The sequence below is a fragment of the Emydura macquarii genome, unplaced genomic scaffold (genome assembly GCF_026122565.2).
Source record: "Emydura macquarii macquarii isolate MOO-44397 ecotype Brisbane River unplaced genomic scaffold, CSIRO-AGI_Emac_v2 contig_2676, whole genome shotgun sequence".
NCBI lineage: Eukaryota > Metazoa > Chordata > Testudines > Chelidae > Emydura > Emydura macquarii.
Genome location: NW_027132813.1, coordinates 38681917 through 38709239, shown reverse-complemented (window position 1 = coordinate 38709239; position 27323 = coordinate 38681917). Strand labels below are relative to the sequence as shown.

Sequence of the window (27323 nt, the reverse complement as noted above, 5' to 3'; positions counted from 1 at the left end):
AAACACCAATATTAATAAACACATTGGGACAGATTGGCATTGAATTTATACCGGTATAAGCCAGAGTAACTCCATTCGCTTCAGTGAGGAACTGTGGTCTGTGATCAGAATCTGACACTGTGTTAAGGGTCTTTTGACAAAAATTGTGATACTGATTATCAAGCAGTTGAGAAGTATTTTCATATACAAGAACTTCAAACTCCTGAAAGGAAGGGGAAAAATAAGTTAGCAAATATAATTTCGGACCTTTTAAAAAAAGGGAGCAGTAAGCTTTGCATAACGGAAACCCTCCTCCAGCAATTAGTGAAACCAGAGATCAGAGCAGCATCTCTGCTTCTCTAGGCAAGACACCCACAGGGCTTCATGCAATTGTCACTGTGCAGTATGCATCAGAAGTTGTATGTGAATTACATGAGTTAATTGTTTTTGCAACTATCTTGTACCTTCACAATATTCTGCAGTGTAAACCAAAGAGACATCCTACAAAGACACAGTGGGACAGAATCAGGCAAAAGGGGCTCTGTTTAAGACAAGGGAGCAACTGGACCAATATCTGACATGTGGCCTGGATTGCTCTGCTTTACGCCCACCCATCCCTCCCATAATATACTTTGCATCACTGGAAACCCCCTAAAATCCTAATTATAAGTGCAGCAAATTCAGCCTAACTAAAACCCCTCAGCATTGCAATTGCATTACTAGATAATATCATTTGTAGTAATGAAGTATTAGTTGCTGCACAGATTAAATAAGGTGTCCATATATTCACCTGAACATATTTATGAACTTTCCTTTTTGATTTCAAAGCTAATCAATCAATTTTGGGGTGAAACCTCAGAAGTTGTGGGAAGTCTGGTGTCAGGAATGCAGCAGGTGGCACTGTTCCCTATGAATCAATACTGAACCACAATGTGGTATGGGGCGGGTTGTCGTCTTATGTCTTATCCAAATCAAAGTCCAGCTCTTCTGATATAATTAAAGAGCCTGTGGCACTTTTCACAGTAGGTGTGTTAGACTACTCTAATTCAGACAACAGGTTTCCAACTAAAACATCTGTTGAAGTGCTTGTGTGCATAGCCAACTGAAACTACAACTATTAAGCTCAAGCAGGCTCTGGAGTGAACGTGGTCCACATTTACATGCTCCCGTAATATTACCCAGCGTAACATTTTTGAGAAGACACAAGTCGCCACCATCCAACTGAAACTACAAGCAAGATTTCAATTAGATAGAATCTGCTGTTCGTCTCAGCAGGCCCAGAATGGGTAAACAGCTGTTTGTGCCCAGGTCTTCTAGATGAAAATTGCTACATAAACATAAGGCAACCTTCTGAGAAAAATCTATAGACCTGTTTACAATAAAAAGGACAGCTGTGGGGAAGAGTATCTGTCCACTTGCAGTCAGAGAGGCAAGATAATTGCAAAGAAAGAAGAGGAATTAATATGGAGGGGAAAAGTGGTTGTGCGTTTTGTTTTTGGTTTATTTTTAAACCAAGCAGCAAACATCTCGGATATTGACCAATTAAACAGATGAATTTAGATAGGAGTTTTATACATTTCAGCAAAGTAAAATGTCACGCAAAAAACAACTAACAACCAGGTTTTACATGAAGTCTCAGGATTAAAGCATCAGTTACAACAGACATCTCCCCCCCCCCCCATTGTTTCCCTCCCCTTCTTTCTGCAGGGGCCACCAGTATTGCACTTTGAGTTTGGAAGACAAATGGGCAGCTGCCACTAGATGCAATTGTGAGAAGACTGAAGATCAACTTGCAGCTGGCATTCCCACCCCCACCTCTCTCTAACAGCTTAGTCCACTAGCCGTCAGCCTACGATCATGAGTCAGCTCCCAACATATTCTCCTCAGACAATAGCTGGAGCTCTCTACTCCAAGTATATCACTAGTCTGGCTCTAATGGACACATTTTCAGTTATGAAAACAAAAGCACTGATTTTAACTACAGCAGTCCAGTGTTAGAACTGAATGTTATATTAAGTAAATGTTGCAAGAACAACAAATTAAAAACCCTCAGAATGAATCAAAAGCTAGTATTGAGATGAAATGTATAGTACAAGACAATGCTGTAATGAAGATTGTCTGGAAGAAACAATTTAAAGAGGTTTCTCAGGAAATACATGGTAAAGCAGATGGCTTTTATATAAATCCTTTCAGCTATGCGGGGATGTAGCTTTACATGATGATATTGTGCACTGGAGCACTAGTCAGAGATCAAAGGAGCCAGTGGAGGCTTTGCAAACTTACTTTATTGCAGCTGTGAGGCTAATAATTAAATCTTGAATGGCCATCACAAACTAACTGGAACTTCCACATTACAAGAGGTAGAACTTAGGTGAATTTCTTTGGAACACTTTACAAAACAGGAACATTTCAATTTAACAGGCTGAATTTTATGAAGATGTATTCCAGGATTTAGCTATTGGCCAATGGCATCAGACAGAATTTATGACCAAAATTTTGGACTGTTGGGACAATGACATAGGAAGAAGCAGCAGATTTGATGGAGATTTCTCAGAGCTGAATATTAACTGATGAATTAGTTAATATTGGTACTTTAAATTAGATGAGTGAAGAACTGAGATTACATGTTAGATGTGGACAGTTTACATGCCTGGCGTACCTCTCAATTTAAGGATGTGCTAGCACACAGAGTCCAATCCAATGCCATTGAAATCAGTGGGAGCTGGAACAGAGAATCTCCCTCCTCTGACCCCCTCCCCCAACCAACTATATTATTCTCGAAACAGCTGAAACAGGACATTTTATTTGTCAGAGAAATTAAGAAAATGCCACACTAACATTTTTAATGATTGTTGGGAAGTTGGCTAGCACAGCTGGCTTCCCCCACCTGCTCTGTATTGCCAATATATTTTGAAGAGGTCCTATTGTAATCAGACTCACTCACTTTTATCATGCCACAATGCCCTAACAGACAGCAAGTCTGTGTCAGAAGAAAAAAAAACTGACTCAATTCAGAGGCTGGACACAATTAAACCATGTCTGTCTTCTCCTTGTGTAAGTCCCAAGGAAGTGTGTTGTGGGCCTGGTGCAGCCCAGAAGCCAGAGGGAGATTTTATTGTATCCTGTCTTAGTACAGCTTACCAATTTTTCCCTTAACACTATAAAAAAAAGTGTAAACATCTGACACATACACTCTGCATGAAAAGATACCAGACTATACACATCTTTTAAATTATTTTATTTTGTGTAAGCTAAAAGGAAATTTACACACTTAAATCTCAAAAGACCTTGGGCATGCACATTAACCTTGTTAGAGGTTCTTCTACATATCTTTTTTTCCATAGGAATTTCCCCAAACATTTACAACCCATAGTTTTTACTGTATATACAGCCTAAACCATAGCAATCTATGATTATGTCATTTTACACTGTGCAAAATCAAACATAGGAATAGTGGTATAACAGAACAAAAACAGGTAAATTTCATTGCAAGACATTCATATAGATTTGGTCCTTTTTTTTTTCCAAATCAAACTGATCAAATGTAGACAAAGTATTTAGACAGTGATCCATAACTTAACATAAAAAGGTACTGACCTTTCAAAAGGCTAATAGTGTTTTAGCCATATTGTCAAAATTTGAAGAAATAAACCAAAAAAAAATGTAGGTTGATCAAACATAAGGAATAGCCTGTTTTAAAGAAATAGCTGAAAAACCCAAAACCAAAAAACCCTCAAACAAAAAAAACAACTACGTGACCTTTTGGGCTTTTTCAGTTAAAAAAAAAAAAAGTATTTTAATATATGCAAAAAAGAAATTAAGACACTCGATACAAGCTGAAAACAGTGAAAAGGGTTTCACAGAGTGAAGACTTGAGTTTTTAATTAAAAACAATTTTTTTAAAAGTTTTGTAAGGACACCAGTGTATTTCACAAAGACATAAATGTATACACCCCAGCACAACAAAAAGAATAAGTCTTCAAAAAGATTCACCCCCAATTATTTACACTTTTTTCTAATATAAATTTAGATTCCAGTATGTAAATAAATATACATTACTATGTATACCTTTCTAGTGCTGCTTACCAACAAATCATCTGAACTTGAATTTTTTTATTTAAAGCAAGATTGCTTTTTATGACCCGGGGGGAGAGGGGGGGAAATCAATAGAAAGTGTCCAATTCACATCATTTAGTCTACCTTTTCTTGGCAGCTTGTTGAAGGTGTTAATGTGGCTGGGAACATCAACACCTTGGCATGCATGAAAGTTAAGTCAGGAAGGCTAGAAATCACCTTGGCAGCCTCTTCACTAAGATGTTCTTCCTTTTTAGGCTTCCTGTTAAGAAGAGAAAGAGTGCATTAATCCATTACTTGACATTCCTGGAGAGAGAGCCACTGATTGAGGTAAGACCACTTTTGTAAAGCGATACAAATGATATCCTGCCTACTTGCAACATTACCTCACATGGAAATTTGGCACAGAGCTTCTAAACGTGATTGCAGTGAAGGAAATTGGTTTCCTACTCATACATTAAGTTTTTGCAAGTTCCGATGTACTGTCTTGGGCTTGTTCGCTTTATGTGAGAAATAATTGTATTGTTAGCCTTCAGGTAAGGTATTAGCAGTACTATCATGAACATACAGAGAAATCCAAGTACTCTTTTGATTCAGATGTTCCTGTTCTGTAAGGAGGCTTGGAGGCCTGCGAGATACAATTCAGCTACATAATTAGTAGGTGCACCCAATAACCACCCATAATATTTTACCAAATCCTTTTTTCGTAGGAGGGCAGGTACTATTAAGCTACTTCTATTGAATGTAGCTTAGGCAATCACTTTTACATTTCGCATTATGTTTTCAACTCTTTTCCATGGGCACTGTTCACAAGAATTAACTGCAAATTAATAAAGGTGTTTCTGCTGCCCCATGTCTGTTGACTATTTTGTCACTGGGCATAACCCAATGAGAGTTTTCCTTCAAACACCTAATTTACTCTTCAAACAGAATGAGAACTTGACACTAATTGTTACAAAACATCCCTTATAAATCCATATTTTATCTTATGGTATGCTGCCCACTGACAGAAGAACTGAATGTTACTATGGAACACTATAGGAGATGTCCCCTTTCAAGACCCTGGAATTGCTTTCTTAGTGAAGTGAATATTTAGGACATCTACTACAAGCAAGCTGCACTTTCAAACTTCTTTGAGGACAGAACAAAAAGACAAAGGCCTGAAATCAGATAGATTAAGTAGAACAAATTAAAAATTTCCGTACAACTTGTTTGTCCTTCCCCAGGCTCAATTTAGAGCCTGTACCTTCAGCATTAATTCTTCCAATGAAAAGTAATTCTCTGGATGTAATTCCTTTCAGCACCTGTTAATACCACTCCTTCAGCTGGCCAAAGGATTATGAGAAAGCAAGGGTCTTAGTGTGTTGACTCTGCGGTTCTCTCAGGACTTCTTAAACAGGAGAGGTGCCCAAACTCTGTATTCAAACTCATCCTCAACATACCTAGCCACTTTTGTTTGCCATCTGAAAGCACCACTTTTTAAAGATCTCCACATGAGGCAGCCTGAATGCCAACTCTGACCTTCCTTCACTAGACTAGAGATATTTTCTCCTCTCTACTGCACTGAAATTTTGTGAGCCACTGACTAGGCAGATTACCAAATTCAGGAGGATAAACAAAGCAGTGTGCTGGATTTAATGAAGAAAGCAGTAGAAAAACCAACGTGTGCTTTCTTCCTTTACACTCAGAGCTCTAGTTGCCGCTGGAGGGCATCTTATCTTTGAGCTGTTGAAATGTGGTCATCATCCGCTGCATTATCAGGATTTGGCAAATACCATAGGTTGCTAGACTACAATCCAGTACAGCCCTCTCAAGGTGCAAACAAGGCACTACAGTGGTAAGAGCAGATTCACAGTTGTATCTGACACAGGACAGTTTGAAAGAGGAAGTGAGGGAGGAGAGGGTTGATTCAAAGACCACAATTACAGAAACTGTTATTGATGTTGGTCTGGCATAGAGAGCGTTCCCAAATTTCTTGCTATTTATCCGTTTCATTCTCTGCTCAGCAAGTTCTTCTAGATAAGAAATGTCATATAGGAATAGATCAGTGAGGCATCTAGTCTGGTGCTCAGTCTCTGACAAGCACAGACTGTGCTAGGTAAGAGGACATTGGCATCACCTAGAGCAGGGGTGTCAAACTCGCTGATGGTGACGGGTCAAATTCACGTAACCTGTACTTCACAGGGGCCATGCAATACCCTCCGCCGAAAAATTCGGGCCATCTTCCCCTTTTTGGCAGCACGGCATCAGCCCTTTTTGGTGGCGGGATTTCGCGGGGGACCCTGTTGCCGGACTCACTGCATTGCCGCTTTAAGGGATTTCTACGAGCAATACCGTCCGCCGAAAAATTCAGGGCGTCTTTCGCTTTTCAGCAGCTGGGCTCTGCTGAGGAAGGTATTGCCGCTTTAAGACTCTCTTAAAGTGGCAATGCCCTCCGCCGACAAATCTCTTGAAGTGGCATGCCATACGCAGGGAAACTTTCGGCGGCAGTACGACTCACTTAAACTGGCCAAACGCGGGCCGGATCAAAAAGGTTCGCGGGCCAGATGCGGCCCACGGGTTGTATGTTTAACACCCCTGACCTAGAGCTTTAATGCCTAATGCCTGCAGTGCCTCCCCCAAAATGCCACAGATGCACCAAAATGCACACATTCAGGTGAATGCAACAATCATGGTGAATCTCCGTGCTTTCCTCCCTGTTTGCAAGCACTTACCTACTTAGTGTGCTCTGCAACTTAGCCTGTCCTCCCAGATAATCAGTACAGTTCTACAGAAAAAATGCTTTAATTCTGTCCAGATTACAGTTATGGATATAACTACCACCACCACTGTTATGAGCTTCTATGCTACTATATTTTGTATGGCATTCAGAAACCAAGACAATAAGCACCTTAGGTAGAATGGCAGCTCTAGTGGTTCTAACAGGGTTTTTATACTACACGACTTCTAAACTTAAAAATCTGAAGTAGTAATGTCAATGCAAACAGTTTTTATCACTCTTAAGACATGTTAAATTGCCTGACAGTTGTTGTGTTGACAAGGCCTGCTTTGATGGAAGTAATACAAAGAGCATGACAGTTGCATTAATCCTAGCCAGTTACTTTTCTAATGATGCTGAATCCCACAATAGCGTTTGTCACTTTTCATAAATTCCAAAGCCAGAAGGGACCATTGTGATGATCTAGACTGACTTCTTGTATAAGTCAGGCCATAGAACCTCCCCAAAATAATTCCTAGAGCAGATCTTCTAGAAAAACATCCAATCTTGATTTAAAATACTGCCAGTGATGGAGAATCCACCACAACCTTTGGTAAGTTATTCCAGTGGTGAGTTATTCTCACTTTTACAAATTTACACTTTATTTCCCATCTTAATTTGCCTAGCTTCAACTTCCAAGCATCAGATCTTTCTCTGCTAGACTGAAGAGCCCATTATTAAATATTTGTTCCCCAGGGAGGTACTTAAAGACTAATCAAATCACTCCTTAACCTTCTCTTTGCTAAGCTAAAAAGGTTGACCTCCTTGCGTCTATTACATAAGGCATGTTTTCTAATCCTTTAATAATTCTCGTGGTTCTTCTCCGAACCCTCTCCAATTTATCAACATCTTTCTTGAGCTACTGACACCAAAACTGGATACAGAATTCTAGCCGTGGTCACACCAGTGACCAACAGAGGTAAAATAACTTACTTAAGATTTCCCTGTTTATGCATCCAAGGATTGTATTAGCCCTTTTGGCCACAACATTGCACTGGGAGCTCATGTCCAGTTGATTATTCGCCACTACCCCTAAATCTTTTTCAGAGTAACTGCTTCCCAGGATAGAGCATCCCATTGTGTAAATATGACCTCCATTATTTGTTCCTAGATGTATTACATTTACATGTAGCCATATTAAAATGCATATTGTCTTATAGAGTGATCTGGTAAGCTGGACTCAAACAGTGATCTATCCTCTATTTACCATTCCCCCAATTTTTGGGTGACCTGCAAACTTTATTAGTGATGATTTTGTTTTCTTCCAGGTCATTAATAAAAATGTTAAATAGCATAGGGCCAACAACCAATCCCTTCGGGATCCCACTAGAAACACACCAACTCGATGATGATGATTCCCCATTCACAATCACATTTTGGGAACTAGCAGTTCACCAGATTTTAATCCATTTAATGTGCTCCATGTTAATTTTATATCTTTACTATTAGCTTTATCAACCAAATTTGTAATCTCATCAAAAAGGTAACAAATTAGACATAATCTAACCATGACATAACCCATGATTGGTATAATTATATTAACCTCCTTTAATTAATTTATCGAGTCCTGTATCAGTTGCTCCATTATCTTGACAAGCATCGATATTAGAATGACAGGCTTATAATTACCCGGGTTATCCTGTTTACCCTTTTTATATATTGGTCCAACGTTAGCTTTCTTCTAATCTTTTGGAACTTCCCCGGTGTTCTATGACTTATTGAAAACCAACATTAATGGTCTAATGAACCCCTCAGCCAGCTCTTTGAAAATTCTTAGATGCAAGTTACGCAGACCTGCTGATTTAAAAAAAACATCTAACTTCAATAGCGCTTGTTCACATCACCTGAGATACTAGCAGAATGGAAAGAATGTTAGGATCTGACTACATCATCTATTCTCCCCCAAATATTTATCGAACACTTCTGCCTTTTCTGTATTATTATTGATAATTCTACCATTTCCATCTTCTAATAAATCAATACCATTATTGGTATTCTTTTTGTTCCCTAATATACTTCCTATAAATTCCTTCTTATTGTTCTTAACTCCGCTGCCTATATATTTCTCCTTGTGTTCCTTTGCTTCTCTTATCAATTTTCTACAATTCCTAGCTTCTGATATATATTTATTTCTATCAATTTTCCCTTTCTTGTATGTATTATATTTTCATTTTTTATAGCTGCCTTCACTTCCCCTCTAAATGAGGTTTTTAAAAAAATCAATGGCCTTCTTCCTCGATTGTGGCTTTTGGAGCATCTAGTAAAAGTGTTCTTAAACAATTACAAACTATCAGTTACATTTTTTAGATTAAATTCTTCCTCCAACTTATTTGGCTTCTAATTGTTTTCAGCTTTGTGAAACTGGCCCTTTTAAAGCACTATATCCCATTCCTCTCTCTCTCTCACTCCCTGGTGTGGACTTTATTCTATTCATTTTATTCTGTTTGTTAAACCCTAGTATTCCTGGGCATAGGAGAGATGCTTCTGCACCTGCATTCTTCAATTCTCTTTAGGGGAAAAAAGCATGTCTTTCAGCTTGAGTCATAAGACTGACATATGAGTGAATGGATCCTTGGCAGTTATACTTCTTTAGATTTCTGATTACCTCTGAAACCTGACATGGGTGAGTATGGGCTGACTTCCTGGCAGAATTTCTGTCTTCTGCAGAATGTGTTTGCCCCATTCATCTGTTTTGCTCACAACAATCTCGGTATTTTCTTCCAAGCCATCTCTTAAGGACTGAACACCCTTCCCCAAGCAGGTATGCTAGACTGCTACCCTTTCATTGTTAAAATGATCTTTAAAGACTGACTTGTGTGAGGCTCACAAGAAATTAACCTGCTAACAACTGCTAGGCAGGAAGGCAGCTGGAGAAAGGTTAAACCACTCCTACTGCCTCTGAAGAAATATGGAACTACCAATATCTGTGCCAGCCTACAACCTGACCTCCGTTTGTACATTTCATCCCTTTCCCCCCTCTTTGATGTTCATTGTCTTTCATATTGTTAGCCCTTCCAAGAGACTGACTGTGACTTGTGTGAATGAGTCATCATCACAATACCAGCACCAACTGCAACAATGGGCTGCTACACAGACACCCTAATTTTAAAAAGCTAATCTGCAGTGTTCAGCGGTTCCCACTAGTAAATTTTTTTTTAAGTCTGAACGAGATTTTCAACCATTTCTTGGAAAGAGCTCCACACTCCATTTTCTTTCATCAAGGCAGTAGATAAACTTTTGGACTCTGACAATTTTAAGGTGTTCTGCTTGACTGCAGAGTCTCAGCAGCATGCTTTACAGGATCATTGATCCTCCATTTTAGCTTGTTTATCTTTAAATTTAATACACCAATATGTAAGGAACTATTCTGTCAAATTTCCCTCTCTTCCTTCCCCCACCCTTTTGAGGAAGTAATTGTACAATTGTGAGCGACCAGCCTGTGGGTGAAAATGGTGCTATTTCACGCAATTGAGATTCCTTGCTCGGTGGCTTGAGGAAGTCACTTGATATTTCCACAATAAGTTTCTAAACTTTCACTTTACCCATCTCATTTGTCCCTCCACAGATCTGAGAGTCAAATTTCAGAAGAAATAAAGGACAGATGTATCAACAAAAGTGAAGTTCTTGTCAGTGTTGTGCTGAGCTACTGGCCACATCTTTACTCCTTCCTATTAGTTGTCAGGACAGGAACAGATAATAGCCAGCATATCCAGATTGGTGCATTAATATAATCTTCACTATTTATTTTAAAGACTTAGTAAAGATTCTTGTTTTAAAAAATTAAATTTGAAAGGGCACTGCATGATATGTGGCGCTCTGCTGTAACAGACACCACCACCTCATCTACTTAAATATTGAAAACAAATATTCAGAACGTTTCTTTTTCAGAGGGGATGGTATTAATTTTTTAAAAAGACTAGTAGCTGATCACATTGCTAATGATTAAATCCAGATTTAATAACTGAATTTTGGTTTCAAAATTAAACTAGCACTGGGAAGTTCAGGTCCCAACTGCTCCAAACCAGCCCTCACTCGTGCTCCCAGGATTAACAGCACTCTAAGGTTCCCTTCTTTCCCCCCATAAGCTCCCTCTCCTAGTCACCAGCACCATAGGGACAAGAGAAAGCCTGCCAACCCATCCCCCTACTCTCCACCAGATGCAGCTAATCTGGGACATCCAACTCCAGCAGCTCCAATTTACTCCCAACATAAATTGCCAGGATCAGCACATGCTTCTTCTGTTGCAGGCCATAAAAGCCCCCAAACACCAGATCAGGCGTTATAGCATCCTCGTCTCACCATAACCAATATTTGGACTTGGGACTAACTTCCATTTCTATCACAACACTTTACCTGTAAACGGGCCTACCTCATTTCCCCCGCCTATGCCTCTTCATGTACCTCTACTTTTTCTCTGGTCTTTATCCTGATCCTCTTCATATACATCCTCCCATGTCTCTGGCTTCACCTTTTCTCCAACAAAATTACCTCCACCACTTTGTTTCCATGCTTTTATGATATTATCAATCCCTCACACCCCGCCCCCCCAAAAAAAACCTTGAAATAATCTAAAAAAATAATGCTAAAGCAAAGCGGGTATTACTAAAGCTACTGCATGGCTGTGTTACTCCTCTTTTTGCACTTTGATGTTCCTTGTTAGTCTCGAACTATCTGTGCTTAGACCTCAAGAGGCAGGGGTGACCTGTTTGCTCTGCAAAGTTCCTACCATACTTTGGATGCTGAATCAAAACCCCTGCACAATCAAAAGTGACTACGTAGTATGCCAACAGACATTCATTTGAATAAAAGACTTTCTAACTCTATGTAATAAAAACTTCAACTGATATTTTGAAAAGTCTGCCAGGTACAAATCTGTAGAGAGACTTACGAGGGTAAACAAAGACATTACCAAGCACTATATCTACCTTAGAGTTTGTACACTTTTCTGAGAATTTTCAGTTGCTTTTCAGTCAGAATTAAAATTTCTGGGAAACCACTCTACAGCAGTTCTATTACACGTGAAGACTAAAAACTGTACTCTTCTATTCAGTGCTTTCCAACCATTTTGTAGTAAACTTTCAAAAAGTTACTGTATTTCCATAAAGATGCTAGATTTTTCAGTCCTACTATATACAGTCTTACTATATACAGAACTGTTAAACAGTCAAGCTGAAATCAGAGAAACCAAGACAGCACTGAGGTTTAGGGCTCCCCCTAATGGTTTACAGTTGAAATGTCATCATTGTCACTAAGTTCTCTTTAAACATCAGCTTCTGATGTTTTCATGCTGTGGGGAAACAGTAAAAATATTTCCAGACTTAGAATAAACTCTGTAAAGAATGCTTTCAACATCTAGTTTGTTTTTGTTTAAATATCCTAATCTGGCACAATAATCATAACAAAATATTAAACTGCAATACCATTCATTTCACAGCATAACTCTATGGTAAATGTCATATTAAGTGGAAGCATAAAAGACTAATGCGGGGGAAGGAGGTTGGCAAAAATACAAACTAGTACAAAAAGTTACTCAAAACACTTACTTTACTTGTGATATTACCCTTTAAAACTTAATATGTTTAGTACATATTTTATAAGACATATATTCCTACTCAGTAACAGAAAGATTTTAAAGGGTCGCTGTCAAAGAAAATATTGTTTCAAGTAATTCTAGCAGATTCATGAATTTACACATTTGAATATTAAAGATAGCAACGGGATCTCTCTTGACAGACCTAAGATGCACAATCATTGAATAATCCAGGAAAATGTGAACTAGTTCTTATGAGTACGGAGTGCTTGTTCTGCTCTAATGTGATATACAAGTCTTCAGGGACACATATGTAAACTAAAGGTTAGGTTGTACATAAAAAAAAAAGCAGTGTCCATGAAGCATAGGTACACCACAAAGTAGATACATGAAGTACATGCTTATTCCTAAATCAACTTCTTTTGGCAGTTGTTGTAGTGCATTCCACAGATAAAGGTGATTTTTAATTTGCAGTTTATCCCTTTGCACCCACTTATCTTGCTTGGCAAAACTTCTCTAGCCAGAAATCAAGTACACTTCTCCATATTGTGATTTAAGTAGAGTAAGCAAAACAAAAATGAGCTTCTCCCACAATGAACCATCAGAGATTACTCCTCTAAATCAATGTGAACCCTAACTAATGAGAGCTATAGTTAAGTTTGTGAGGACTCACTTTATCCTCTCATTTTTTGCACCTAATGATTTCCCTGAGAGATTCTCTTTCTGGTAACTTTACAAATAATTAAATTCCAACAGAGAAATTAATATGCACACACTAGTTCATTTCAATTGTCTCCTTATTTGATTAGATCATCATCAAAATAGGGGGAAATCTGATGATTTTGTGATGTGGACTAATCTTCTTTAACGTCTTTATGAATGTAAAATTTGTTTCATTCAAGGACTTGGAATCTAAAAGCACGGCCATTCATTTCTCAGTCTCTGACCAATCCTTCATTTTTAAAATTGTTAACGGGTCACCATGATTTACCTTGTAGATGTGCTTGCCTTCTCTACTGTGGACATGAGTCTTGCGAATGCATCGGTCACTTTGCTGTTTGCACTAGAGGTTTCCAGTTTTGAAGTTGTCAACTCATACAACTCTGGATCCACACCTTATAGTATAAAATGATAATCAGTGATGGTTGATGCAAATATATCATAATTAGCCACAGACCAAGATGCTAAAGGCTTCATTTTCTGTAAACATCTGAGTAATTTAAAATTTCAGCAAAATACTGTAAGAACATGACAGAACTTGCCAGTGTTTCCAAACCTCTCCTCACCCCCTTCCAACATCTTACAAGTGCACTAGGAAATATACATACAGTGGACTTAAATTTGGCATACAAGGTCTCAGCCTGTAGGCAAACATTAGAAGTTTGGATTACCCCTTAGAGTGCATCATACACTGCTAACATATTTATAGATGTAGCATTTCCCATTTATTCATTTTAAGTCAAGTGGCTCTATTAAAAATAATTTAACAAGTGGTTGATTGGTACATGTCCAGCTTAACTGCCATTTAAAAATAGAAAAAACACAAAATCAAGTTTAAAAAAATGAATGTTTCATAGTGACAATAAATCACAATGGGCTTCAAATAAGATATTATGTATTAAATTGCACAAACATTATTAAAACACATGATACCATGTTAAGTAATAAGAGCTTGGTTTAAAATTGATGAAGTGAGGAAGATCAATCATTCTAAATCCCACTTCACTGGATCTACAGTACATATTGTAAAGTAGCACAGATTTATAATTATACCTAAATCCTTAGCCCATTCTATTTTCTCCTCTCTCACAAGTATTTAGAAAGCACCAATGATTAAAGTAACTGGATTCCTCCTCCTTGATTTTCCAGCTTTTATCATCTTAAGCTATACCTGAACATTTTGACATTGTACCTTGAATGAATTTTACATTTTAATAGCAAGCCATTAATCCCAAAGAATAAAAATACTGCATTTCATAAAATGTTTGTAACAAAATGAAAAATAAAATTATCATAGATTTGGGCAAAATTCTGCTTATTGCTTGTTAAATGTTGTTTACCACAGTCACCAAAGTAGTAGCTACAGGACTTTTACGCATGACCTTTGTTCTAAAAATCATTGGCAATCAAGATTTACTGAAATACATCAAGAGGGGTAAATGTAAAAAAAAGTTTTCTGCTTATATAATAATTGTAGTCTGAAGACTATTTGAAGTACAGCTGGATGATTTTAATACATCTCATGTATAATTGTTGAAGTTTACATATACTTTGGTCCAGAACGATGAATGCTTATTTTTTTAATGTAGTATTTTGTGCATTTCGGGTAAGAATAAAATAATCAGAATTTAGAATGCAAAGTGCTATTAATTTATACCCATCACTTGTTTAACACATGGTTAGGTTTAGACAAAGGAAAAAGTATTTCAAACTACAATGAAAATGAATGTCAAATAACTAAAGGCCAAGCTATTCAGAATACCATATAGCTAAACAATCTAAAAATATTATCTTATAAATTGCCTGCAATGTTAGATATTAGCTAGTGTCTCAGCATTTTTTAGAAATGCTCTACACATACCAAACTTCAAATAATTCACCAGTTAAACACCAGCTATGCCTGTTATTCCCCCAATTCCATTTTGTAATAGCCATAACCTTGGTGCAAGTGGATAAGATTAACAGACCTCAATTGCATCTTGCATCAGCTCCTCATTGCTGGGTCATTAACCCCCAGGAAGTGGCCAGCATATCAATCACTTGCAGAAACTAAACATTCCTTAGATGTGCTTAATAAATTAAACTGATGACAAAGTAATTGAAACGGAGAATCCCTTAGTTACACCAAAGGGGGGAAAAGTGTTTGCCCTAAATATTTGTTCATTAGAAACTAGTCAACATGTACTTGTTTTTCCAAATTCTCATAAAGTGAGGTCATAGCCAGATTTACATATAACATGGGAAAATGCACCAAGTTTGAGACCAGTATACCACGCATTTTAAACAGTATCAGATGTTTACAGAACTCAGAAATGATCAAAACACACCCAGCTCCATTGAATATCCATTTCTAACAGGAAGAGTGACTTGCAAAAGCTTTTGAGATCCCATTAAGGTGTAAATAGGAAATCCGCAATTTTTTTTATATGTTATCAGAGTGAGCCCTTTGGTATGCAGCTCATAGAAGGTTGCAGCTAACATGTCATATTATTTATCAAGTGAAAAACTTAGGTATTTTCATCTCAGACATTACATTCACTTGCATCATAGTACAATTTATGAAATTACTGCTCAATTTACTGTGCTACTCGGTAGCTCCTAATAAATTTTGTGTTTGCACAATGCAATGAAGAAAAGTGCTACATATATAGTATAACGGATGTATAAATTAGAAATAGTAATCCCCTTAAGTTATTGTTAAAATTTACTTTTCTATATAGTTATTTTGGATCCAGATATGACTGAGGGGAGTCTAGTATAGGCAATATTTAATCACTAAAAGGTGTTGAAGTAATCTTTTACTCCTGGCATACATTTTGTTTTTAACAAATAATTGGCTTCTTGTCTCAAAAATAAGTTACAAAGCCAAAGTAGATTTTTTTTAAAATAAAAATTCCATCTTCTATATTTCTTTTAAATGATCAGAGAATGGTTGTGGGCAGCACTACAAAACCTTAATGAGATTTGAGAAACGTTAGCCAACCAAATTCTGCATAAAGTTCCCAAACAAAGTTAAACACAGACACACACAGAGCTGTAAGCTAGGAAACAAATGACTTTCCCACAAACAAGTCAGGAAAATACTGTAGGCAATGGTGATATAGCATACCAAGGTACCTGTAGTTGGAGGATACATTTGTAAACAAAAAAACAACCAAAAACCAAAGAGCAATAAAATGCCACCAAAGCATCACTGTAGTAAGCACTTTGAGTGTTCACAACAGCAGGATAATGAGAATGTATTTTTCTAGATGAATGGTAATATATTTATTAAGTATTGATAAACTCTACTGAAAGAAGTTAACTGATGGATTTAAATTTAGCGATTATAACAATATCCCCGAAGGAATGATGTAAATATCAAAGAATGCTCTAAACTTCTCTATTTTGGCTCCCAATCCTCTCTGGCAAACCTGTTATCACATTATTCCGACACTTCTGCACAATACTTACATTATTTGGCTCGTGAAGAGGGGGTTAAAGTGAATTTAGAGCACAATTAACAATAAAATTAAAAACCAAATAATTCTGAACTGAGGAAAGTTGTTTTCCCTTAATTTAAAGTGAAATACAGCAATGATCACAAAATGAAGAAATAAATGCATTTTGCAGGAATTTAAGTACAACTTTCAAGCATAAAATCTTAAAATCCTAGACACGGGTTTTCACAAGCTCACAAAAATATTTAAAGCATGTCAAAACCACATTAAATAAAATGTAGCCACAATAAAAATAGAAATTCAATTGTTTTCCCATTTTATTCAGAGGAGAAAGTGACAGGTACTTTTGTCCCTTTATCAAGAGAATGAACCATAAGCACGTCTGAAATTACTTCTCTTTTACAGTCAATGGTCTAATATTTATTGATCTTTCAGTGTCCTAGAAACATGCAACTGCTCGTTTTCAACTATGAATATTATTAAAACACTTATCTTTTATCGCGGCATTAGTACTAAGTGTCAGGGAAGGAACAAAAGTACAATTTTTAAATAGCCACATGTTAGCTGTGTCCAATCTCTCAGGATTTAATTATATATAAGTTCACACATACCTATATTAAGTTCAATAATCAACTGTACTGTACTAGTCTTGTTTGAACAGAGGGAAGAATTCTCACCTTTTTATAGTAATATATTTGTATTTTGTTCTAATTGCTTTATATGAATTATTCTGAAAAACTAAGATTTCAAAATTTCTCATTTGAAATGAAGAGTGGGGAAGTGTTTTATATATCTGATGTTTAAGAATTTAGGAGACATTTGCTCCTTAAATGTGCATCAGTACAGAGCTGACAGTACCTTTTAAATACTTAGCACTTAAAAAGTCAGAAAACAACACAGATTTAAAAAAATGTACTAGAAAGACATTTTAGAGAAATACAATGTAGAAGATCCTTGTTTATAGGAAAGTCAAGTGATGTGTTCATGCTTTTAGTAAATTGTCATAAGACTATTTGTGGTTTTAACACTCTGCTGACCTGGCATTGTGGTCGTGCTGCTAGAGCTACTGTCATCCACGGGCCCAAAGAAATCAAGGTTCAGAAGAGTGGAACCTCCACTAGCTTGAAATTCAGTGACCGTGTTGGTAGGCAGCCATATAGAAGGTAAGCCAAGGGAGGGGTTTATGTGTAAAAAGGGGTAAGACACACACTTGAACATGCAAGTTATAATTAGTACTAATTACACAATTTAAAAATTGACATGAAAACAACTCTTACAGTATTAGTTTATAATTTCTAAAGATGTTAACAACTTAATTCAATGTACATTTTCTCATGTACAATGCAGCAAATAATTCAACACTAGTAACTTTATAAGCAGAAAGATTTATTTCAATCTAAAAGTGGAGTAGAACCAGCAAGAGAGATCTGCCCAATTAAAGGGAAACAATTCTTAGGTCAATTTCTAGTATGAGTAGAATGGTTTTAAATTTCAAAGAAAACAAACCATTCTTCTAGTATGAAGATTTAACTGACTCTCCAATTAAAGAACAGAACTGAAATTCGGACAAGTTGTATTTGCTAGTTTTAGTGTCAGTATCTTAGCTTAAAATAATGTAAATACATTGTAATGAATGCCATGATTACATCCAGCTTCTCAGTGGTAAAAGTTATACTGTTCCCCTTTAACATTGAAACAGAAATCAAACAGGATACATTTTGAAGAAGTTGCTTGTTAAAAGAAAGCAGGATGATTTGACTGAAGTAATAAGACACCGGACAACAGCAAGAGGGCCCATCCAGGCTTTCCTTCATCACCATGGTACTGATATCCAAGCTGTTATTTTCCACAGTCCTGGGAATAATAGTCCTAGATAGCAGTGATATAGTAACAGGTGTAATTTATTTTCGCTAGTTTTTTAGCAACTCTCACATTCTGAAGTAATTGTTGGTAGCAGAAACCTCTTTCTTTTTTTTTTTTTTTTTGAAACAGGTTTCTAACCTGCCACACAAGTTTTTAAAACTTGTTACTTTTCCTTCTCCTCAGTCTTACATTTGAGACACAGTTAGTGGGACAACAACTCACTTCCTCATTAAAAAAATTATATTAAATTATTTGAAGTGCATTTTTAACTATGTAGACAAATATGTTTGTAATGAATGTAGCTAACTCTTTATTACATTGAACATATTTAGATACTGAGTTTAAGCAAAAGTGATTACGCATGAAGTCATACGTTTTCCATTTTAATATATAAAATACTTGTAACCTGAAAACTTCCAGATCAAAAAATGTCTCTTTTGCAAACAGTTTTTGGTTAAACAATTGTGCTTTGAAATAACCACCATATACTTAATTTTGCCATTCATAAGGAAGTCTAAACAAACAATTGTGTATTGGGAAAAAATACATGTTTAAAAGCCAAACATGTTAATCCAAAATCCTGAACTAGTCAGATCTTCATTATAATCTGAAAAAATATAATGAGGTGTTAATACTGCAGCTGTGTGTGGTCAGCATAAATCCAGGAAAATAAAATCTTACCTAGATCTTAGTGTTTTAACACTACAGATTGCTTTATTTGTGGCAAATCTAACCAGAAAGAAAGCCTGAATTTCCAAAGTTAAGAGTAAGAAATAATATATATTTAAAAAAGAAAAAAAAGATCAGCAGAGAGATGTTTGTCTGAACTTTGTAGCTTTCTTAACTCTAGCTCTGGTGCTAGAGGCTCTACGGAGAGACGTACCATCTAAAGGGTTAGTAAGGCCACTGCTACTCCAGTCAAACTGGACAGGTGGTAGAGATTCCTAGAGTTGAAAAGTCAGAAATCAGATTTTATAGTCAGTTCAGGTTATAACGATGTAAAATGTTTCATACACAAGATTCTTTTTGCACCTAAATATTAAGGGGAAAATTAAGCATAAGACAAGTACCAAATATTTTAACCTTCAGATGTTGTGAGCTGCAAATTTTCTTAATACACTTATAAAAATATCAGAAGTCTACCACCAAGTCTGGTTCAATTCTGAATCAAACAGATTAGGTACCCTTCCTAGCCCCAACAGGTTATTAATTTTGTCACCATTAATTTAGTTAAAACAAAAACATTAATGCAGAGCTAAAATTTAAGAATTTCTATTCCTATTGATACAGTGCAGGCTTTATGCACGAAAGGTTGTGAACACACAGTTTAGCTTAGGTGGCTCTTTATTTTAAATAGGATATTTATAAGAAAAATATGTTCTGCACTTTTGTATGCTTTGGCACAATTATATTAAAAAATGAACGTTACTCACCATGAAGGAACCCATGTTTCCTTTCTAGAGAGAGGCTTTCCCCCACAACACCCGAGGAGCATATTACAATAACTCTGTGATTTATGATCCTAACCAATAAAGGTGGAGTTAAGTCCCAAACTTTCTGTCTGATGACAAAGAGATGGGTTGTCAGAATTTACGTATGCACACAAAACACAGGGGCAAGACTCAAAATGGAAACTGGGGCTCCTTCTGGGAGAGTAACCTTGGCTTTCCATTTCCTTTTGTTCAATCCTTCTGCACACCTAAGTAAGTTAAGCGAGAAGCAGAGATCATATAGTATGAACATAAGAAAGGGGGAATATATATATATTCAACTTCCTCATAACTAGTGATATAATGGTAACTTGTAGTGTACGTTGGAAACTGTTTGTATTCTGAGCACATCCACAGAAGTGGCATTACAAATACTGGTATAGGTAGACCTTGCTAGTTCTGCTTGTTACATTTCTGCTCCCCAGTGAAATTAGCTTTTAGAAGTAATGGGAAGGTTCTGCCTTAAACTATGTAAGTCCAATGCACTGTATATTTTGTTTCATTAGACCTCAGACAGGAGGAACAGTTGTTGGAGAATTTGGTAATCAACATGAAATGTTTTACTGGAGTTAAAATGTATTGGTAGGTTCTTAGAGGTTATAAGACACATTATGACTATTTCAGTAAGAAGTGGGCTCTTGTTTTAATCAACTATTCCCCTTTTTAAAAAAGCTGGACCAGCTTAATGTTGAAAAGTTATGCAATTTCACAATGTAGAGGATCAGAAGCTTGAGCCAGGTCCATACAATAAAGAATCCTCCAAGCTTGTTGAAAAATATTATCAGAAACCAAAAAATAAGAGGTGAATGGGAGTTCTGTATTTATTGATGGTAAAAGATTTATCTGGCAAAATATTTTTTTTCCTAATGTCTTTGCAATGTTTCCAGTACTGATGAGTATGCTTTAAGCAATCTCTCACAACCTGGTGTCTAAGGGATTTAACATCTAATTTTTATTCATCCTTAGCAATGAAAATATTGGCACTCAAAGTAGTGGCAAAGAAAAATAATGGTGCCAATGCAGAACTTGTTGCTAGTACCATTATGACAGTCATGCCCAGTATGTTGTATGTGCCTTGTTTAACCAAAAACGTATTCGAGTTGAAAGTGATTTCACAAAGACAGGGAACTACTGGCAGGCTAAGAAGCAATGTGAGAATGTACGCATTTTTCCATTGAGAGAAATGAGCTCAAATCCAGGCTTTAATCATGACTGAAAATGCAGATTAATGGCTTCCTATGAGTCCCCGTTTAGTCTCACAACCATCCTGGAATAGCTGGGAGATCTCTGTTAAAAGTATTTAGATTCAGGACAGAGGTGCAGGGTCAGAGCTGTATGGGTAAGATTGTATCACTGCCAACCTGGACTGGGCATCTTTCACTTTCATGAACACTGAATTTACTCTCAAATGTTAGCAAAAAGTGAGAAAGTGTTAGATGGATCCTAACTGCAAAAATTGGCTCCAACACAGACTGACTGTCCTGCTTTTTGGGGGCAAGGAAGTTATTCTGCTGGTTCAGATACTTACTAAGCAGCAAGCTGTCAAAAATGCATATAACCTGTAGATAAATTTTGGCAACATCTGCAAAGTGTAACAAAAGACTATAGTCTCTGATATAGTTGCTAAAATAAAAGGAAAGGGGCTGGAGACAAAAGATTCAGATGCAATTAAATGAATAGAAATAACGTCTTGGCTTTGGCCCTAGGATGACTCCAGAAACCTCGATAATTCAAGGCTCCCTACAGGCATCCCAGACAATGAAAAACAATGGAAATGGGTATCCAATGTGGGAATTTTATCTCTGCCAGACTGACAAAGGCAGAAAATCCTTTGGAAGCTCTGGCATTTTCCACCATTTTCCTAACTTTAAGTGACCAACAAAAAGTATGAGAAATGTGATTATGGGGTACACTTTTTTTCAAAGTTAGACTGGGATTGTAGGATGGGATTTAAGGATACAATTGAGTAGATGCAACTATCAGGGAGTTACCCTTAGGTGTGCTAAGGAAGTGAGGAAGAGGAAATAAAAAAACAGTTTTATTGTGCAATATTTAACTTTCTGGTTTAATAATCTGAGCTATTTTTCAATTACCTTCTAGAGTACTATAAATATAGTTTATTGCTGTTTTACTGAGTGGGAGCTTTTTTAATTCAAAAGAGACAGTTTAAGATTTAAACAGTCATCTCCTTACAAATAACCCACTCAAGAGATTACGTCTGAACAAAAAGAGCTGCTTGTGGTCTCAAAGTTGCAAAACAAACTGGCAATACAAATATACAGGCAACTTTAAATGTTGCCACAAATACAGCACTGTAAACAGGACTTTTGGAAAACTGGAAGAAAAGACCTACTGTACAACTGTATACAATTCATGTATCAGATCATAAGTGAAAGTATTCACTGGAAAAAACTACTATACAGGAATTCTTGTTTTGTTTTTTCAAATATTGCCTCTCTTTCTAGACTACTACTTCAGAGCTACTTTACTGCACTTCATGGAATTTAAGTTATTATGTATCCTGCAATCGCTTACTGAAGAAATTTCTTACCTGTAATTCTTGTTCAGATCCACATTCTTGGATCATTCTCATGTATGTTACTGAAGGGGGTTACATAGCTGTCTTTGGCAAGGGGCCAATAAGAGGGCAGCGTGCATCTGTCATTACTAGCAATCCCAGAGAGCCCTCTTGCAATTAACAGGACCTTTTAAGACCTCATCCCATTGAGTTTAATTGGAGCAGGATGCCATCTAATAGAATATATTTTATACTTTTAACTATCATTACATTTTATCTCCAACTCAGTGGGGAAGAGGTGTATGTGTAGATCTGCTGTGATAAATACCATCAGAAAAGAATATCTGGTAATTTTCTCTCTAAAGGTCTGGGTCACAGCAGGTCTCCACTCCTGAAGATCAAACTTCACCAGGAATCTCTTTAAGCAACTAAGAAAGTACAAAGTTATCCTGAATGCTGAGATGAGGATAACAACCTGACACTTCACCAAAGTAGTAAACAGATGCCCATAATACAAAGTAGAAGATACTCAAAACAGGAGCAGAGTGCAGATAGATTCCTAGACAATAACTTTTTTTTAAGAAGGGGAGTCAAGGGAAAGAGAAGAGAGTGTGGGGAATAGAGGTGCCGATTCTTACCATAGGACTTGTGAACAAAACTAAATGGGGGATGAATTGACACTACTGAACATGAGTCAAATCTGGCCACGTTGAGACTATTGGTACTGGTGGTGCTGAATAGAAAGATACAGATAACTAAAGAAGCATAAACACAGATGCACTTGGAGCAGCCATGGTGCTGACAGTTCTGAATAGAGTGAACAGCAAAAAACACCTTAATCACCAAGACATGACAGCTATAACTGTGTTACTCCCAAGGCAATATGGTAGAACAAGGAGCTCCGTAAGATCAATAAGTCCTGAAGTGCTTAGCCCACAGGCTTGACTAAGGACCAGAACAAATGGAGCTGGAATCACAGCTGTTTTTTCAATCAGAAGTCATGGGCCTAATTCACAATCAAGCTGAATTGAGTTGTTTAATTTACTTGACCTGAACTCTGAGGGACGTTTGGATTCTTGGAATCTATGCTGAGCATCACTGAGATGACATGCTGATGATTTAGATGCCACAGTATGTCCCACTGACTCAAATAAGTGAGACACTGGAAACTGGGTGCCATTTCACCAGACTTACATACAAGTACTTAGCACTGATGCAGTCTTTCAGGAACCAGTGGAAAAAAAACTAGACTCTGGTACATTTAAAGGCTTGCTCTTAGACTCTGTCTGAAGTCATTTTGCATCAGACTTATAGGTTAGAGAAGAACCCAGTCAAGAAGCCTTGAGGAGTATAACACTATGACTGAATTGCTCATGGAGACATTTTGGTACAAGTGGGTGAGCTGAACCAATTGCAGTCTTTGCACAGATGTTGGAGTAATGGACACTTTATGACTATACACAGGGTATTTCTCTAACTGGCGGGGCTGCTTCCTACTATTTTGAAAGATGAAATAAAGAGGAAGGGAGAAAGGAAAAATGGTGCAACAAGCACAGGTTTAAAACTATACTTTAGAAAGTGTAAGAAATGTCTTATCAGACAGGTAAAGTGGCTCCACACAGAAAATCTGAAAACAAAAAGAAAAGGGCACTAAGGAAGAGAAGGTACAAGAAACCCAGAGAGAATTTTGAATGAAAAACATTAGCCAGAAGATCTACCACCAGTAGTCATCTCTTTGACTACTGGTGGCAGATATGCCAGTGGCCTGTGAAGGGATGTTAGATGGGGTGGATTCTGAGTTATTACAGAGAATTCTTTCTTGGGTGTCTGGCTGCTGAGTCTTGCTCACAAGTTCAGGGTTTAACTGATCGCCATATCTGGGGTAGGGAAGGAATTTTCCCCCAGAGCAGATTGGCAAAGGCTCTGGGTTTTTTTTTGCCTTCCTCTGTAGCATGGGGCATGACTCACTTGTTGGTGGATTCTCTGTACCTTAAAGTCTTTAAACCATGATTTGAGGACTTTAATAACTCAGTCATAGGTTAGAGGTTTATTACAGGAGTGGGTGGGTGAGGTTCTGTGGCCTGCATTGTGCAGGAGGTCAGACTAGATGATCATATTGGTCCCTTCTGACCTTAGAGTCGGAGAGTCTATAAGAGGGCCAGTTGCTATGGTACAGGCAGCCCAATCAGATCAGCAACTCATTCACTGTCAGTTGTTAGAAAGCAGCTAAGCATTAGACACAGTAGAGGTCATCAGGGCTCATAGCAGATGCAGGTCTCCCTGTTAGCAGCTGGCAGCTATGGGACTCCTTCCAGATACACAAGGGTGGATCCAAGAGTGGGATTTACTGTGATGCAGGGAAAACTCCTTTATATGTTCAGTTTCCTTTGGCCCTAGAACTGTAAAATTATAAAGCCAGATCAGGCAACCTGCCTTCCAGTTTTTTACCTGGAACTGATCAGATGTACATGTGTTCATCTCTGATGATACTGGGGGAGTCTGTCCTATTGAAGCTATTTTTTCTGCAGCAGATATTGGTTTCAGAGGTTCCTTGGTAGGCTCTAACATACCCTAAAAAATAAAAGTCAGATGTACATATATACCAAGAACTACACAAACATTGAAAGATGGAAAATACGGTACTAAAATAGTAACATCCTGAAGTCAGTGGCTCCCAAATGTTATTTCTGGGACTATTTTCATACTCAATGTTTTAAGACCTCTTCTGGCTCTATTTAGTGGATCATAGGGAGCATTTTACAGTAAACAATGGAGACCCAAACCCTTTAACTGAGTTAGTAACATTACACAAATTAGAAGATATTGTTCCATGATCAAATGACATTTTCCCTCCCTGCTGTGAGCGAACTGTCACAAGGATCAAGTGGCACAGGAGAAAGGAAAGGTAATATTTACTCCATTTTACCACCCAAGACAAATTGGTTATTTAAAAGAACTGAGTCATTCTGTAGTATGATTTTGTCTCCAATACCTTATTTTCAGTGTGATTTGCTATTACTACTGCCAAGGATGTAAATCCACGTAATAATCTCAGGGAGGCCAGTGAGACAAGGCTTTTCATTCAGAATAAAGTATTCAAGGCCTAGGAGAACTACCTGACTGGGTTCTAAACCTTCAAGCTCTTTTGCACATAAGTGAGAAAAATTGGCATAGTTACAGGCTTAATTTGCATTCAGACACGCAGAAGACTTCTGTTCACACAGAAACATGCCTCAAACAATGGGCTCGTTCCACATATAGTTTAAATTGAATAAGTTCACCAGCAAAATTAGCTGGCCCAATGGTCAAGTGGTTCTACCACATGAGGAAATTAATGTTCAGGACCCAAACTCCCTGGATCAGCAGAGGAACTAGATTCAGTCTCAGAATGGAGGATACTTCAGAAGTTGTGTGGAAAGAGAAGGTGGTAAGTCATTTTGCTTTAAAAGACTGTCTGCATACTGCTTATTTATAGTTAATAATGAATTCATATGTATATGCACATGTAGGTGTGTATAATATATAAAAATAAAATTTAGGAAATTGTCTTCTATGTTTCAACAAGAATTTCATAAAGATTTCTATTAGGCATGGGCTGCTGTGATGGGAAACTAATACTGTGCACATCATAGGCCAAGTAGCTACCTTACTGGTACAATAGATGGATCTGCTCCTAAATACACACAAGATAAGTCACTGCTTACTAATAAGAGATTTTAAAGTACAATAGGATATCCTGGTACGACAAGGCAGTGCTCAAATAGGCTTTGATAAGTCAAAGTCTAAAGGAACTGTTGTGAATTTTTACATTAAAATGTTTCCTAGTAAATCTTGACAACAGAGCATAATATGTACCAGACAGTTGTAATTTCTCCTATAAGGGAGCCACATATTAACATTTCAAAAAATAAAATTCCTATAAACAGAAAAAGCTTATTAAACATTGATCAGAGAGATTATTCTTGCTCTTTCAATGCTTGTTGTATTTCAGATATTGCCAGGTGTATGAGATGCCAGACAAAAAACATTGAGTGATTACTGGAATTCTTAATTAAAAATGGAAGAGATCATGACATAACAGCACTTTAGATTTCAATAGGCATTGAAGGGAAAAACCTTTTTTATGTACTATTGCTAGTTTTAAGCAACTTCTAGAGCAGACAGTCTATGGTGTCCATAGAGCACATCTTAGAAGCATGCATGGCCAGATGCCCACTTTGTTCCTTGTATGAGGCAGGAATTCATAGGAGCCCTTGACTCAACCACTGCAGATCTTGTACATACAGGACTTTAATTGACTGACATATATGGAATAGTGCATAGCACTACAAGAATATATATCTAAGGATGTTGAAAAAATATTATATTTGAGAAACAGCATGTGATCATGTACTCAAGACTTATGTACAAGGGATCAGAGTAATGGCTGCATGAGTAAGTAGAGTAATGTTTGATGGGGATAGGGAAAAGAAACTTTGCTTAGTAGTATCATAATAGTCTACAATGGGTTTGCTTGAATTTACCTCAGCAGCATCTAGTACTAGCTACCATTAGAAACAGTATACTGGACTATATGGACTATGCTCTGATCCACTTTGGCAATTCCTGTGTTCACACTGCCATTTCCTGACTGAGGATTTAACTCTGCCAGTTTAAACTTCTTAACTGAGTTTTTTTCTAGAACTTTTTAAAAATCTGTATCCCAATCTCATGGATTTTCATTAAATATTAAAATGGGATTAAGCCAAGAGTAATTTTTCAACCTATACACACCTTAACATATTGCCTTATTAATCTTTTCTCACCAAAAGGAGATTGGATCATTCAGCATAATTTACTGAACAAATAAAGCAAGTTGTTTGCATGTTTTGCAAGCTTCTTTCCCTAACAAGTCTGTTGATGCCTAACAAGTGTTAGAGCATACTACAAAAATCTCTACTTTCAGCATGCG

At 37.1% G+C, this 27323-nt stretch overlaps 1 protein-coding gene across 4 annotated transcripts in view; it reads right to left on the bottom strand.

The window, feature by feature from the left end:
- Positions 1-3202: 3202 nt before the first annotated feature.
- The window catches only part of AFTPH (aftiphilin), a 58179-nt gene continuing 34058 nt past the window's right edge, over positions 3203-27323 (bottom strand). The window contains exons 6-10 of one of the 4 annotated variants that reach the window (XM_067565246.1): positions 24821-24943; positions 19248-19308; positions 17539-17622; positions 13333-13456; positions 3203-4315 (exon numbers count right to left, since the gene is read on the bottom strand). In XM_067565246.1, the coding sequence (XP_067421347.1) occupies positions 4171-4315; positions 13333-13456; positions 17539-17622; positions 19248-19308; positions 24821-24943 (537 nt within the window). In that variant the 3' untranslated portion in view covers positions 3203-4170. The remainder of the gene's footprint in view (positions 4316-13332; positions 13457-17538; positions 17623-19247; positions 19309-24820; positions 24944-27323) is intronic. The other 3 variants (XM_067565247.1, XM_067565248.1, XM_067565249.1) reach the window with 3 other exon arrangements.